This window comes from Eucyclogobius newberryi, unplaced genomic scaffold, assembly GCF_026437365.1.
Source record: "Eucyclogobius newberryi isolate DKJ021-1_F unplaced genomic scaffold, fEucNew1.0.hap1 SCAF_15, whole genome shotgun sequence".
NCBI lineage: Eukaryota > Metazoa > Chordata > Actinopteri > Gobiiformes > Gobiidae > Eucyclogobius > Eucyclogobius newberryi.
In genome coordinates this window covers 840,615-856,632 of record NW_027315779.1, presented here as the reverse complement: position 1 = coordinate 856,632, position 16,018 = coordinate 840,615, and the positions used below count along the sequence as shown (strand labels likewise).

Below are 16,018 nucleotides of genomic sequence, written 5' to 3'. Positions count from 1 at the left end.
CTCCCCCTCACACGCCCTTCTCTCCCCTCACACGCCCTTCTCTCCCCCTCACACGCCCTTCTCTCCCCTCACACGCCCTTATCTCCCCCTCACACGCCCTTCTCTCCCCTCACACGCCCTTATCTCCCCCTCACACGCCCTTCTCTCCCCTCACACGCCCTTATCTCCCCCTCACACGCCCTTATCTCCCCTCACACGCCCTTCTCACACAGACTGTCCAGTGTTTAATCAGAGCTTGTGCAAGGACCCTCCGGGACTTTTGGAAAACATTCAAAAAGGCTTTTTGTTTGAGTGTTGACGAGGAGAGGAGAGTGAGTAAGGAGGAAGAGAGAGAGGAGAAGGAGGAGAGCTGTGAGAGGGAGGATATTTGAAGAGAGGCAAGAAGTGAAAAGAGGGAGGAGAATATAATCTTACATATTTACATGCAAAATGTTCATTAATATGTGTTGCCCTTTACAAATAAATGAAATACACAGTGAGAGAAGTCGTAGAAGGGTTGTAAGAGAGACGAGGAGTGAACGAGGAAGAGGGAGGAGAAGGAGAGAGGGAGCGGGAAGAAAGGAGGAGAGAGGGAGGATATTAGACAAGAGGGAGAAGGAGAGAAGGACAAGGAAGAAGGAGGAAAGCACTGGATCCGACCGCTCAAACAAATACTTTATTATCATTATGATTTTTTGTCTGGTGTGGGATTTGAACCGTCGACCTTCAGTTCACTGGATGAGCTAGTGCCGCCTCAAAGAGGAGAGAGGGAGGAGGAGGAGAGGGGATGGAGAAGAGGGAGGAGAAGGGAGAGGATACAGAGAAAGGAGAGAGAGAGGAGGAAAAGGAGAGAGGGGGAAGTGAAGAAAACAGGAAGAAGAGACGTGAGAAGGGTGGAAGAGAGGGCGGAGAAGAAAGGAGGAGTGAGAGTGAGAAAAGAAAAGTGGAGAAAGGGAGGAGAAAATGATAGATGAGAGGAGAGGAAAAGAGCAGAGGGAGGAGAGGAGGGAACAGGAAGGAGGAGATGACTTTGACTTGCCTTTAACTTTTGACGCGGGTCCAAACGTTGTGTACTTTTGGCACAGAAAAAGCACCACTTTTGGAAAGAGGAGACGTCTCCCTCGCTCTCCCTCGTTCTTCCCTCATTCTCCCTCGTCCTCCCTTGCTCTCCCTCGTCCTTCCTCGTCCTCCCTCGTTCCTCCCTCATTCTCCCTCGTCCTCCCTCGTTCCTCCCTTGCTCTCCCTCGTCCTCCCTCGTCCTCCCTCGTTCCTCCCTCATTCTCCCTCGTCCTCCCTCATTCTCCCTCATTCTCCCTCGTCCTCCCTTGTCCCTCCCTCGTCCTCCCTTGTTCCTTCCTCGTTCCTCCCTCGTCCCTCCCTCGTCCCTCCCTCGTCCCTCCCTCGATCCTCCCTCGTTCCTCCCTCGTTCCTCCCTCGTTCCTCCCTCGTCCCTCCCTCGTTCCTCCCTCGTCCCTCCCTCGTCCCTCCCTCGTTCCTCCCTCGTCCTCCCTTGTTCCTTCCTCGTTCCTCCCTCGTCCCTCCCTCGTCCCTCCCTCGTCCCTCCCTCGATCCTCCCTCGTTCCTCCCTCGTTCCTCCCTCGTTCCTCCCTCGTCCCTCCCTCGTTCCTCCCTCGTCCCTCCCTCGTTCCTCCCTCGTCCCTCCCTCGTCCCTCCCTCGTCCCTCCCTCGTTCCTCCCTCGTCCTCCCTCGTTCCTCGTGGAGTTAATCCGCTGCTTAAGCTTGGGCCTCACGTAGAACCGAGCTGCTCCTCTGCAGAGAAATGTTCTGAGAGCCACGCGGTACTTTCAATCTGCATCTATTAGTGTGACGCCGGCGCCAGGGACACTCGCCATGACGACCAGCACCGAGTGTAGCAATGAGCTGTAGAATAGTAGAGGAAGGTTTGTAAAAAGTGGGTTAGGGTCAAATTATTGCCAGGTCGGACGACTCATTGAACTAAAGCGCAGTCAAGATAAATACTGTATTTTCCGGACTATAAGCTGCACCTTTTTTCATAGTTTTGGCCGGGGTGCGACTTATATACTTATACTCCGGAGAGACTTATATGTGATATTATTTGTTATTTTCACACTTGCAACCACATTTCATTCTCCAGTGCGACTTATATACGTTTTTTTCTTCTCTATTATGCATTTTTTGGCTGGTGCGACTTATAGTCTGGAAAATACGGTATAGTTTGAAATTTGCTAAAAAAAATGAATCCCAGAATAACACATTGTTTTGGTTTATAATTTTGCTTTTGTACGTTTGTAATTGATGACATCACACTAGGAAATTATCCAGCAAACACTGAGCAAAAACTCATCATGTCACCATTCTTTTACTTGATGATTAAAAATATAGGAAAGTGACTTTATTTCGTGGAATTGATGTTCAGAGAGTCAAAAAAAAGTTTGACTGGAACAGGTGTCGCTTTTGTGATGTCACTTCCTGTTAATTCCTACCGATTTTTCAACATTTTCTCCACAAATACCTACTCAGTTGGTGTATAAGTATAATATGTATGTACAACAGGAATAAATACACCAAATAATAAAACCCTGTCATTGGCCCTTTAAAGAGCGCTACACAGAAAGTGTACGGGAACCTGCCATCTTTTCTAACCACTGAGCCACTGGATTTATGCATCATTTCTTTTTTGTGACCCACATGTTTTGGCTGTAAAAGTTCAGTTAACTTAATCATCTTAATCATCTTAATCATCTTAATCATCTTAATCTCGACAGGCTACGACTTGTGGGATCTGCATCGACCTGAGATGCTTTTTCAGACTAAACAAAGTCAAACTCACAATAGTCCCACCTCGTCTCCGCCTGCGTGTCCCAATACACCTCCCCACTTCGTCTCACCTCGCTGTTTTTCAAAATAAAACACCAAAACAAACAAAATGACCATTAAACTGCATAAAAACAGTCCCAACGAGTCCGGAGTCGATCAAATCAGTCCTTTTCCAAATGAAGTTGAAATGTTCTCTTTTCCATGAGTTTCCGTTTGTGATGAAAACATTGCAAAATCGGGAGTCAAAGTTTATGCATAAATTACACAAATAAACAACTTTTTTACGCTCTGAACATCAATGCAACAAAATAAAGTCACTCTGGTGTATTTTTATTTGTCAAAAAATAATAATAATTTGACATTAGTTTAGGTCATTAGACTGGGTAATGTCCTTGTGTGATGTCATCAGTGACAAACAGGAAGTGAAATGATTTAAATATATTTATCTGAACTGCATTTGAGACATTTGAAGTCAAAATGTTACTTTTTCCATTTGTCTAATGTTATAAAGTCACTCCAGTCCTACAATCTACTACGAGACTAAACCAGGACTAAACCAGGACTAAACCAGGAGGACTAAACCACGTGGGCTAAACCAGGAGACTAAACCAGGAGACTAAACCAGGACTAAACCAGGACTAAACCAGGAGACTAAACCAGGAGACTAAACCAGGAGACTAAACCAGGACTAAACCAGGACTAAACCAGGAGGACTAAACCAGGACTTAACCAGGAGACTAAACCAGGACTAAACCAGGACTAAACCAGGAGACTAAACCAGGAGACTAAACCAGGACTAAACCAGGAGACTAAACCAGGAGACTAAACCAGGACTAAACCAGGAGACTAAACCAGGAGACTAAACCAGGACTAAACCAGGACTAAACCAGGACTAAACCAGGACTAAACCAGGACTAAACCAGGAGACTAAACCAGGAGACTAAACCAGGACTAAACCAGGAGACTAAACCAGGACTAAACCAGGACTAAACCAGGACTAAACCAGGAGACTAAACCAGGAGACTAAACCAGGACTAAACCAGGACTAAACCAGGACTAAACCAGGAGACTAAACCAGGAGACTAAACCAGGACTAAACCAGGAGACTAAACCAGGAGACTAAACCAGGAGACTAAACCAGGAGACTAAACCAGGACTTAACCAGGAGACTAAACCAGGAGGACTAAACCAGGACTAAACCAGGAGACTAAACCAGGAGGACTAAACCAGGACTTAACCAGGAGGACTAAACCAGGACTTAACCAGGAGACTAAACCAGGAGACTAAACCAGGACTAAACCAGGAGACTAAACCAGGAGACTAAACCAGGAGACTAAACCAGGAGACTAAACCAGGACTTAACCAGGAGACTAAACCAGGAGGACTAAACCAGGACTAAACCAGGAGACTAAACCAGGAGGACTAAACCAGGACTTAACCAGGAGGACTAAACCAGGACTAAACCAGGAGACTAAACCAGGAGGACTAAACCAGGACTCAACCAGGAGGACTAAACCAGGAGACTAAACCAGGAGACTAAACCAGGAGACTAAACCAGGAGACTAAACCAGGACTAAACCAGGAGTCTAAATCAGGACTTAACCAGGAGACTAAACCAGGAGGACTAAACCAGGACTAAACCAGGAGGACTAAACCAGGACTTAACCAGGAGACTAAACCAGGACTAAACCAGGAGGACTAAACCAGGAGGACTAAACCAGGAGGACTAAACCAGGAGGACTAAACCATGACTTAACCAGGACTAAACCAGGACTTAACCAGGAGGACTAAACCAGGACTTAACCAGGAGACTAAACCAGGACTAAACCAGGAGACTAAACCAGGAGGACTAAACCAGGACTCAACCAGGAGGACTAAACCAGGAGACTAAACCAGGAGACTAAACCAGGAGACTAAACCAGGAGACTAAACCAGGACTAAACCAGGAGTCTAAATCAGGACTTAACCAGGAGACTAAACCAGGAGGACTAAACCAGGACTAAACCAGGAGGACTAAACCAGGACTTAACCAGGAGACTAAACCAGGACTAAACCAGGAGGACTAAACCAGGAGGACTAAACCAGGAGGACTAAACCAGGAGACTAAACCAGGACTTAACCAGGAGACTAAACCAGGACTTAACCAGGAGGACTAAACCAGGACTTAACCAGGAGACTAAACCAGGAGGACTAAACCACGTGGGCTAAACCAGGAGACTAAACCAGGAGACTAAACCAGGACTAAACCAGGACTAAACCAGGAGACTAAACCAGGAGACTAAACCAGGACTAAACCAGGAGACTAAACCAGGAGACTAAACCAGGACTAAACCAGGAGACTAAACCAGGAGACTAAACCAGGACTAAACCAGGACTAAACCAGGACTAAACCAGGACTAAACCAGGAGACTAAACCAGGACTAAACCAGGAGACTAAACCAGGACTAAACCAGGAGACTAAACCAGGAGACTAAACCAGGACTAAACCAGGACTAAACCAGGAGACTAAACCAGGAGACTAAACCAGGACTAAACCAGGAGACTAAACCAGGAGACTAAACCAGGAGACTAAACCAGGACTAAACCAGGAAGACTAAACCAGGACTTAACCAGGAGGACTAAACCAGGACTTAACCAGGAGACTAAACCAGGAGGACTAAACCAGGACTTAACCAGGAGGACTAAACCAGGAGACTAAACCAGGAGACTAAACCAGGAGACTAAACCAGGACTAAACCAGGAGTCTAAAACAGGACTTAACCAGGAGACTAAACCAGGAGGACTAAACCAGGACTTAACCAGGAGACTAAACCAGGAGACTAAACCAGGAGACTAAACCAGGACTAAACCAGGAGGACTAAACCAGGAGGACTAAACCAGGAGGACTAAACCAGGACTTAACCAGGAGGACTAAACAAGGAGACTAAACCAGGACTCAACCAGGAGACTAAACCAGGACTTAACCAGGAGGACTAAACCAGGACTTAACCAGGAGACTAAACCAGGAGGACTAAACCAGGACTTAACCAGGAGACTAAACCAGGAGACTAAACCAGGACTAAACCAGGAGGACTAAACCAGGAGGACTAAACCAGGACTTAACCAGGAGGACTAAACCAGGAGACTAAACCAGGACTAAACCAGGAGACTAAACCAGGACTTAACCAGGAGACTAAACCAGGACTTAACCAGGAGGACTAAACCAGGAGACTAAACAAGGACTTAACCAGGAGGACTAAACCAGGAGACTAAACCAGGAGACTAAACCAGGACTTAACCAGGAGACTAAACCAGGAGGACTAAACCAGGAGGACTAAACCAGGACTTAACCAGGAGACTAAACCAGGAGACTAAACCAGGACTAAACCAGGAGGACTAAACCAGGAGGACTAAACCAGGACTTAACCAGGAGGACTAAACCAGGAGACTAAACCAGGACTAAACCAGGAGACTAAACCAGGACTTAACCAGGAGACTAAACCAGGAGACTAAACCAGGACTAAACCAGGAGGACTAAACCAGGAGGACTAAACCAGGACTTAACCAGGAGGACTAAACCAGGAGACTAAACCAGGACTAAACCAGGAGACTAAACCAGGACTTAACCAGGAGACTAAACCAGGAGACTAAACCAGGACATAACCAGGAGACTAAACCAGGAGGACTAAACCAGGACTTAACCAGGAGACTAAACCAGGACTAAACCAGGAGGACTAAACCAGGACTTAACCAGGAGACTAAACTAGGACTAAAACAAAAGGTCTAAACCAGATCTTATCTGGGACTAAACTAGGATGAGCTCTAGACAAATGTAAACATTAACCAGATAAACTAGTTGTCCTGAACCAAAATGTCGGCATAGTTTAGTTTTGGAGCCTGACTACTTTCTTTTTGACGCCCCCAGACACATGTCACTCAAACGTTTTCTCGTTTCCAGGTAAAATCCTGTTCAGAAGAAGTCACATCAGGGACGTGGCCATGAAGCGGCTCAGACCCATCAACGAGTACTGCAGGGTAAGTACAAGTACAAGTACAAGTACTGCGCTTCTCAGGCTTTACTGCTTCAAAAGCACTTTGTGGCACCGAGCGGACCTCCAGATAAAAGACGTCTGCGCCGCCCACAGTGTCTGGAAAAGGACCTTTTAGCACTGACTTTTGACGTGCCTGTCTACAAAAAAAAAAAATCCCATTAAATATAGTTTTTTTTTTTAACCAACTGCGCACAGCCGTGATCCAGTGTTTATGTGGCAAGTCGTTTAATTGGCTGCAAATACTAATTAAACTCTGCTCTCTATCAATACTTCTGTAATTAAACTGTCTGTCAAGGATGATTTTAATCGACTCAAATGAACAGCGCACGAAGACGGAAAGGACTTTGATAAATGCAGTGGAATCGAGGGCAATAGTTTTAGCAGAGAAGCCAAAAAATGTACTTTGATTTTGAGTGAAAATGTGGGCGGGATGCAGCGGTTCAGGGGCGTGTTTAGCGTGCGTGTTTAGCGTGTGTGTTTACCGTGCGTGTTTAGCGTGCGTGTTTAGCGTGCGTGTCTAGCGTGCGTGTCTAGCGTGCGTGTTTAGCGTGCGTGTTTAGCGTGCGTGTCTAGCGTGCGTGTTTAGCGTGCGTGTTTAGCGTGCGTGTTTAGCGTGCGTGTTTAGCGTGCGTGTTTAGCGTGCGTGTTTAGCGTGCGTGTCTAGCGTGCGTGTTTAGCGTGCGTGTTTAGCGTGCGTGTCTAGCGTGCGTGTCTAGCGTGCGTGTTTAGCGTGCGTGTCTAGCGTATGTGTTTAGCGTGCGTGTCTAGCGTGCGTGTCTAGCGTGCGTGTCTAGCGTGCGTGTTTAGCGTGCGTGTCTAGCGTGCGTGTCTAGCGTGCGTGTTTAGCGTGCGTGTTTAGCGTGCGTGTCTAGGGTGCGTGTTTAGCGTGCGTGTCTAGCGTGCGTGTCTAGCGTGCGTGTCCAGCGTGCGTGTCCAGCGTGCGTGTCCAGCGTGCGTGTCCAGCGTGCGTGTCCAGCGTGCGTGTCCAGCGTGCGTGTCTAGCGTGCGTGTTTAGCGTGCGTGTTTAGCGTGCGTGTCTAGCGTGCGTGTTTATCGTGCGTGTTTAGAGTGCGTGTTTAGCGTGCGTGTCTAGCGTGCGTGTCTAGCGTGCGTGTTTATCGTGCTTAGCGTGCGTGTTTAGCGTGCGTGTCTAGCGTGCGTGTCTAGCGTGCGTGTTTAGCGTGCGTGTCTAGCGTGCGTGTCTAGCGTGCGTGTCTAGCGTGCGTGTTTACCGTGCGTGTTTAGCGTGCGTGTCTAGCGTGCGTGTCTAGCGTGCGTGTTTAGCGTGCGTGTCTAGCGTGCGTGTCTAGCGTGCGTGTTTAGCGTGTGTGTTTACCGTGCGTGTTTAGCGTGCGTGTTTAGCGTGCGTGTCTAGCGTGCGTGTTTAGCGTGCGTGTCTAGCGTGCGTGTTTAGCGTGCGTGTTTAGCGTGCGTGTTTAGCGTGCGTGTTTAGCGTGCGTGTTTAGCGTGCGTGTCTAGCGTGCGTGTTTAGCGTGCGTGTTTAGCGTGCGTGTCTAGCGTGCGTGTCTAGCGTGCGTGTTTAGCGTGCGTGTCTAGCCTATGTGTTTAGCGTGCGTGTCTAGCGTGCGTGTCTAGCGTGCGTGTCTAGCGTGCGTGTTTAGCGTGCGTGTCTAGCGTGCGTGTCTAGCGTGCGTGTTTAGCGTGCGTGTTTAGCGTGCGTGTCTAGGGTGCGTGTTTAGCGTGCGTGTCTAGCGTGCGTGTCTAGCGTGCGTGTCCAGCGTGCGTGTCCAGCGTGCGTGTCCAGCGTGCGTGTCCAGCGTGCGTGTCCAGCGTGCGTGTCTAGCGTGCGTGTCTAGCGTGCGTGTTTAGCGTGCGTGTTTAGCGTGCGTGTCTAGCGTGCTTATCGTGCGTGTTTAGAGTGCGTGTTTAGCGTGCGTGTCTAGCGTGCGTGTCTAGCGTGCGTGTTTATCGTGCTTAGCGTGCGTGTTTAGCGTGCGTGTCTAGCGTGCGTGTCTAGCGTGCGTGTTTAGCGTGCGTGTCTAGCGTGCGTGTCTAGCGTGCGTGTTTAGCGTGCGTGTCTAGCGTGCGTGTCTAGCGTGCGTGTTCAGCGTGCGTGTCTAGCGTGCGTGTTTAGCGTGCGTGTCTAGCGTGCGTGTCTAGCGTGCGTGTCTAGCGTGCGTGTCTAGCGTGCGTGTTTAGCGTGCGTGTCTAGCGTGCGTGTTTAGCGTGCGTGTTTAGCGTGCGTGTTTAGCGTGCGTGTTTAGCGTGCGTGTCTAGCGTGCGTGTCTAGCGTGCGTGTCTAGCGTGCGTGTCCAGCGTGCGTGTCCAGCGTGCGTGTCCAGCGTGCGTGTCTAGCGTGCGTGTTTTGCGTGCGTGTCTAGCGTGCGTGTCTAGCGTGCGTGTCTAGCGTGCGTGTCTAGCGTGCGTGTTTAGCGTGCGTGTTTAGCGTGCGTGTCTAGCGTGCGTGTCTAGCGTGCGTGTCTAGCGTGCGTGTCTAGCGTGCGTGTTTAGCGTGCTTAGCGTGCGTGTTTAGCGTGCGTGTCTAGCGTGCGTGTCTAGCGTGCGTGTTTTGCGTGTCTAGCGTGCGTGTCTAGCGTGCGTGTATAGCGTGCATATCTAGCGTGCGTGTCTAGCGTGCGTGTTCAGCGTGCGTGTCTAGCGTGCGTGTTTAGCGTGCGTGTTTAGCGTGCGTGTTTAGCGTGCGTATTTAGCGTGCGTGTTTAGCGTGCGTGTCTAGCGTGCGTGTCGAGCGTGCGTGTCTAACGTGCGTGTCTAGCCTGTTTAGCGTGTGTGTTTAGCGTGCGTGTTTAGCGTGCGTGTCTAGCGTGCGTGTTTAGCGTGCGTGTCTAGCGTGCGTGTCTAGCGTGCGTGTTTAGCGTGCGTCTAGCGTGCGTGTTTAGCGTGCGTGTCTAGCGTGCGTGTCTAGCGTGCGTGTCTAGCGTGCGTGTTTAGCGTGCGTGTCTAGCGTGCGTGTCTAGCGTGCGTGCTTAGCGTGCGTGTCTAGCGTGCGTGTCTAGCGTGCGTGTTTAGCGTGCTTGTTTAGCGTGCGTGTCTAGCGTGCGTGTCTAGCGTGCGTGTCTAGCGTGCGTGTTCAGCGTGCGTGTTCAGCGTGCGTGTTTAGCGTGCGTGTTTAGCGTGCGTGTTTAGCGTGCGTGTTTAGCGTGCGTGTTTAGCGTGCGTGTCTAGCGTGCGTGTCAAGCGTGCGTGTCTAGCGTGCGTGTCTAGCGTGTTTAGCGTGTGTGTTTAGCGTGCGTGTCTAGCGTGCGTGTCTAGCGTGCGTGTCGTGTCTAGCGCGCGTGTCTAGCGTGCGTGTTTTGCGCGCGTGTATAGCGCGCGTGTCTAGCGCGCGTGTCTAGGCGCGTGTCTAGCGCGCGTGTCTAGCGCGCGTGTTTAGCGTGCTTAGCGTGCATGTTTAGCGTGCGTGTCCAGCGTGCGTGTCCAGCCTGCGTGTCCAGCGTGCGTGTCTAGCGTGCGTGTCTAGCGTGCGTGTTTAGCGTGCGTGTTTAGCGTGCGTATTTAGCGTGCGTGTTTAGCTTGCGTGTCTAGCGTGCGTGTCGAGCGTGCGTGTCTAACGTGCGTGTCTAGCCTGTTTAGCGTGTGTGTTTAGCGTGCGTGTTTAGCGTGCGTGTCTAGCGTGCGTGTTTAGCGTGCGTGTCTAGCGTGCGTGTCTAGCGTGTGTCTTTAGCGTGCGTGTCTAGCGTGCGTGTCTAGCGTGCGTGTTTAGCGTGCCTGTCTAGCGTGCGTGTCTAGCGTGCGTGTCTAGCGTGCGTGTTTAGCGTGCGTGTCTAGCGTGCGTGTCTAGCGTGCGTGTTTAGCGTGCGTGTTTAGCGTGCGTGTCTAGCGTGCGTGTCTAGCGTGCGTGTCTAGCGTGCGTGTCTAGCGTGCGTGTTTAGCGTGCTTAGCGTGCGTGTTTAGCGTGCGTGTCTAGCGTGCGTGTCTAGCGTGCGTGTTTTGCGTGTCTAGCGTGCGTGTCTAGCGTGCGTGTATAGCGTGCATATCTAGCGTGCGTGTCTAGCGTGCGTGTTCAGCGTGCGTGTCTAGCGTGCGTGTTTAGCGTGCGTGTTTAGCGTGCGTGTTTAGCGTGCGTATTTAGCGTGCGTGTTTAGCGTGCGTGTCTAGCGTGCGTGTCGAGCGTGCGTGTCTAACGTGCGTGTCTAGCCTGTTTAGCGTGTGTGTTTAGCGTGCGTGTTTAGCGTGCGTGTCTAGCGTGCGTGTTTAGCGTGCGTGTCTAGCGTGCGTGTCTAGCGTGCGTGTTTAGCGTGCGTGTCTAGCGTGCGTGTCTAGCGTGCGTGTTTAGCGTGCGTGTCTAGCGTGCGTGTCTAGCGTGCGTGTCTAGCGTGCGTGTTTAGCGTGCGTGTCTAGCGTGCGTGTCTAGCGTGCGTGCTTAGCGTGCGTGTCTAGCGTGCGTGTCTAGCGTGCGTGTTTAGCGTGCTTGTTTAGCGTGCGTGTCTAGCGTGCGTGTCTAGCGTGCGTGTCTAGCGTGCGTGTTCAGCGTGCGTGTCTAGCGTGCGTGTTTAGCGTGCGTGTTTAGCGTGCGTGTTTAGCGTGCGTGTTTAGCGTGCGTGTCTAGCGTGCGTGTCTAGCGTGCGTGTCTAGCGTGTTTAGCGTGTGTGTTTAGCGTGCGTGTCTAGCGTGCGTGTCTAGCGTGCGTGTCGTGTCTAGCGCGCGTGTCTAGCGTGCGTGTTTTGCGCGCGTGTCTAGCGCGCGTGTCTAGCGCGCGTGTCTAGGCGCGTGTCTAGCGCGCGTGTCTAGCGCGCGTGTTTAGCGTGCTTAGCGTGCATGTTTAGCGTGCGTGTCCAGCGTGCGTGTCCAGCCTGCGTGTCCAGCGTGCGTGTCTAGCGTGCGTGTCTAGCGTGCGTGTTTAGCGTGCGTGTTTAGCGTGCGTGTCTAGCGTGCGTGTTTATCGTGCGTGTTTAGAGTGCGTGTTTAGCGTGCGTGTCTAGCGTGCGTGTCTAGCGTGCGTGTTTATCGTGCTTAGCGTGCGTGTTTAGCGTGCGTGTCTAGCGTGCGTGTCTAGCGTGCGTGTTTAGCGTGCGTGTCTAGCGTGCGTGTCTAGCGTGCGTGTTTAGCGTGCGTGTCTAGCGTGCGTGTCTAGCGTGCGTGTTCAGCGTGCGTGTCTAGCGTGCGTGTTTAGCGTGCGTGTCTAGCGTGCGTGTCTAGCGTGCGTGTCTAGCGTGCGTGTCTAGCGTGCGTGTTTAGCGTGCGTGTCTAGCGTGCGTGTTTAGCGTGCGTGTTTAGCGTGCGTGTTTAGCGTGCGTGTTTAGCGTGCGTGTCTAGCGTGCGTGTCTAGCGTGCGTGTCTAGCGTGCGTGTCCAGCGTGCGTGTCCAGCGTGCGTGTCCAGCGTGCGTGTCTAGCGTGCGTGTTTTGCGTGCGTGTCTAGCGTGCGTGTCTAGCGTGCGTGTCTAGCGTGCGTGTCTAGCGTGCGTGTTTAGCGTGCGTGTTTAGCGTGCGTGTCTAGCGTGCGTGTCTAGCGTGCGTGTCTAGCGTGCGTGTTTAGCGTGCTTAGCGTGCGTGTTTAGCGTGCGTGTCTAGCGTGCGTGTCTAGCGTGCGTGTTTTGCGTGTCTAGCGTGCGTGTCTAGCGTGCGTGTATAGCGTGCATATCTAGCGTGCGTGTCTAGCGTGCGTGTTCAGCGTGCGTGTCTAGCGTGCGTGTTTAGCGTGCGTGTTTAGCGTGCGTGTTTAGCGTGCGTATTTAGCGTGCGTGTTTAGCGTGCGTGTCTAGCGTGCGTGTCGAGCGTGCGTGTCTAACGTGCGTGTCTAGCCTGTTTAGCGTGTGTGTTTAGCGTGCGTGTTTAGCGTGCGTGTCTAGCGTGCGTGTTTAGCGTGCGTGTCTAGCGTGCGTGTCTAGCGTGCGTGTTTAGCGTGCGTGTCTAGCGTGCGTGTCTAGCGTGCGTGTTTAGCGTGCGTGTCTAGCGTGCGTGTCTAGCGTGCGTGTCTAGCGTGCGTGTTTAGCGTGCGTGTCTAGCGTGCGTGTCTAGCGTGCGTGTTTAGCGTGCGTGTTTAGCGTGCGTGTCTAGCGTGCGTGTCTAGCGTGCGTGTCTAGCGTGCGTGTCTAGCGTGCGTGTTTAGCGTGCTTAGCGTGCGTGTTTAGCGTGCGTGTCTAGCGTGCGTGTCTAGCGTGCGTGTTTTGCGTGTCTAGCGTGCGTGTCTAGCGTGCGTGTATAGCGTGCATATCTAGCGTGCGTGTCTAGCGTGCGTGTTCAGCGTGCGTGTCTAGCGTGCGTGTTTAGCGTGCGTGTTTAGCGTGCATGTTTAGCGTGCGTATTTAGCGTGCGTGTTTAGCGTGCGTGTCTAGCGTGCGTGTCGAGCGTGCGTGTCTAACGTGCGTGTCTAGCCTGTTTAGCGTGTGTGTTTAGCGTGCGTGTTTAGCGTGCGTGTCTAGCGTGCGTGTTTAGCGTGCGTGTCTAGCGTGCGTGTCTAGCGTGCGTGTTTAGCGTGCGTGTCTAGCGTGCGTGTCTAGCGTGCGTGTTTAGCGTGCGTGTCTAGCGTGCGTGTCTAGCGTGCGTGTCTAGCGTGCGTGTTTAGCGTGCGTGTCTAGCGTGCGTGTCTAGCGTGCGTGCTTAGCGTGCGTGTCTAGCGTGCGTGTCTAGCGTGCGTGTTTAGCGTGCTTGTTTAGCGTGCGTGTCTAGCGTGCGTGTCTAGCGTGCGTGTCTAGCGTGCGTGTTCAGCGTGCGTGTCTAGCGTGCGTGTTTAGCGTGCGTGTTTAGCGTGCGTGTTTAGCGTGCGTGTTTAGCGTGCGTGTCTAGCGTGCGTGTCAAGCGTGCGTGTCTAGCGTGCGTGTCTAGCGTGTTTAGCGTGTGTGTTTAGCGTGCGTGTCTAGCGTGCGTGTCTAGCGTGCGTGTCGTGTCTAGCGCGCGTGTCTAGCGTGCGTGTTTTGCGCGCGTGTCTAGCGCGCGTGTCTAGCGCGCGTGTCTAGGCGCGTGTCTAGCGCGCGTGTCTAGCGCGCGTGTTTAGCGTGCTTAGCGTGCGTGTTTAGCGTGCGTGTCTAGCGTGCGTGTCTAGCGTGCGTGTTTTGCGTGTCTAGCGTGCGTGTATAGCGTGCGTGTCTAGCGTGCGTGTCTAGCGTGCGTGTTCAGCGTGCTTGTCTAGCGTGCGTGTTTAGGGTGCGTGTTTACCGTGCGTGTTTAGCGTGCGTATTTAGCGTGCGTGTTTAGCGTGCGTGTCTAGCGTGCGTGTCTAACGTGCGTGTCTAGCGTGTTTAGCGTGTGTGTTTAGCGTGCGTGTTTAGCCTGCGTGTCTAGCGTGCGTGTTTAGCGTGCGTGTCTAGCGTGCGTGTCTAGCGTGCGTGTTTAGCGTGCGTGTCTAGCGTGCGTGTCTAGCGTGCGTGTCTAGCGTGCGTGTCTAGCGTGCGTGTCAAGCGTGCGTGTCTAGCGTGTTTAGCGTGTGTGTTTAGCGTGCGTGTTTAGCGTGCGTGTCTAGCGTGCGTGTCTAGCGTGCGTGTTTTGCGTGCGTGTCTAGCGCGCGTGTCTAGCGTGCGTGTCTAGCGTGCGTGTCTAGCGTGCGTGTTTTGCGTGCGTGTCTAGCGCTGTGTCTAGCGCGCGTGTTTAGCGCGCGTGTTTAGCGCGCGTGTCTAGCGTGCGTGTCTAGCGTGCGTGTTTAGCGCGCGTGTCTAGCGTGCGTGTCTAGCGTGCGTGTCTACCGCGCGTGTTTAGCGCGCGTGTTTAGCGCGCGTGTCTAGCGCGCGTGTCTAGCGCGCGTGTTTTGCGTGCGTGTCTAGCGTGCGTGTCTAGCGTGCGTGTTTAGCGTGCGTGTCTAGCGTGCGTGTTTAGCGTGTAGCAGGCGCTGACTCGGCTCTACTCAGCACTCCTTCTGTCCACGCCGTGTTTTTCTTCAGGTTTTTTACAAGTTTCGTCTTAAAGTTTTTTTAACGGCATTCGCTTTCCCCCAGAGAGCTGTGATCTGCAGATGTTTTGACTGGTTGGAGCTGACCGTGTGCTTACTCGTAGTACTGGTTTTACTTACGCTAAACGCAAAGTATGTGCTGTCCATGTCTTTTATCATGTTTAAAGTGCGTATGATTTGCAAAAGTTGACTTTATTTGGTGTATTTATACCTGTTGTACATATAAATTATAGTTTTATACCGATCGAGGAGGTATTTGTGGAGGAAATGTTGAAAAATCTGTGGATTTGTGGAGGAAATGTTGAAAAATCAGTAGAAAATGACAGGAAGTGACATCACACTAGGGACACTCATTCCAGTCCAAGTTCATGCATAAATTATACAATAAAATGACACACTTGTTTGACTCTCTGAACATAAATTCAACAAAATAAAGTCACTCTCACATATTTTTCTTTCTCAAATAAAAAAATAACCGAAATAAATGGAAATAAACCGTAATCACCATCAGGTTATTAAGCGTTTTAATGTTTTTACTTCTCTGTAGCGCGTTGAGATGTGTAAAATGTTAAGTGTGTTATGAATGAAATGCGTTTGTGGAATGTTCTGTTCAAGATGTTTATTTTACAGAGTGGTTTCGCTCACTATTCGCTTACTCTGTGCTCATAGTAGTTCTGTTTTCACTCATCCCCTATCCCTGCCCACAGTACTAAATCAAAAATGAATATAGCAGTTTGCAATTAACCAAAAGGCTTAGGAATATCATGTTCCCTTTGAATTTCAATCTAGTTTTAATCAATGAAATGTGACATTTATAACATATTTAGTCAACCAAACACTGCAAATTTCATAACTTATTCACTTAAAACAACAAATCATATTTCTTTGTCTAGAGTTAAGACATTTCCACTAAATAAATGCTGAATAAGAAAAATGATTAAGCTCATTATTTTCTAAAAGTAAAATTCATTGATAATTAAACTTATTTCAGTTATTTCTTAACCTAAAACAAGTGTATTTTTCTAGTTTTAGGTGTAATTTTGCATAAATATATTAAAATCATGAATCGGTTTGATCCGGATCTTGGATTTTGTCCTCTCGTTCAATATTATCATTCATTTTTATTTAATTTGTATTTATGATTATTGTAGTCGTCATTCATTACAAATCTGTTATTTGTTTCCCATCAAAACCATGACCATGGTCAAAACTACAACACACTGTAACAAATGAAACACTGGTAACTTCAATTGGTTCATGTTCATGTTGAAAATGTGCTGAAAACACATGTTCACACCTTCTGTACCACAAAATGAACTCGAGAAAAAAAGTGAAACTAAACATTGTGCGTGAATATAAAAATAGCCCTTTCATCCGCCCAGACGTGCAGTGCAGGTTGTGCAG

At 50.6% G+C, this 16,018-nt stretch overlaps 1 protein-coding gene across 2 annotated transcripts in view; it reads left to right on the top strand.

Moving 5' to 3' along the window:
- The window catches only part of sh3pxd2b (SH3 and PX domains 2B), an 85,788-nt gene that overhangs the window by 28,387 nt on the left and 41,383 nt on the right, over positions 1-16,018 (top strand). For both annotated transcript variants that reach the window (XM_072445687.1, XM_072445686.1), the window contains exon 4: positions 6,716-6,792. In XM_072445687.1, coding sequence (XP_072301788.1) covers positions 6,716-6,792 — 77 coding nt within the window. The remainder of the gene's footprint in view (positions 1-6,715; positions 6,793-16,018) is intronic.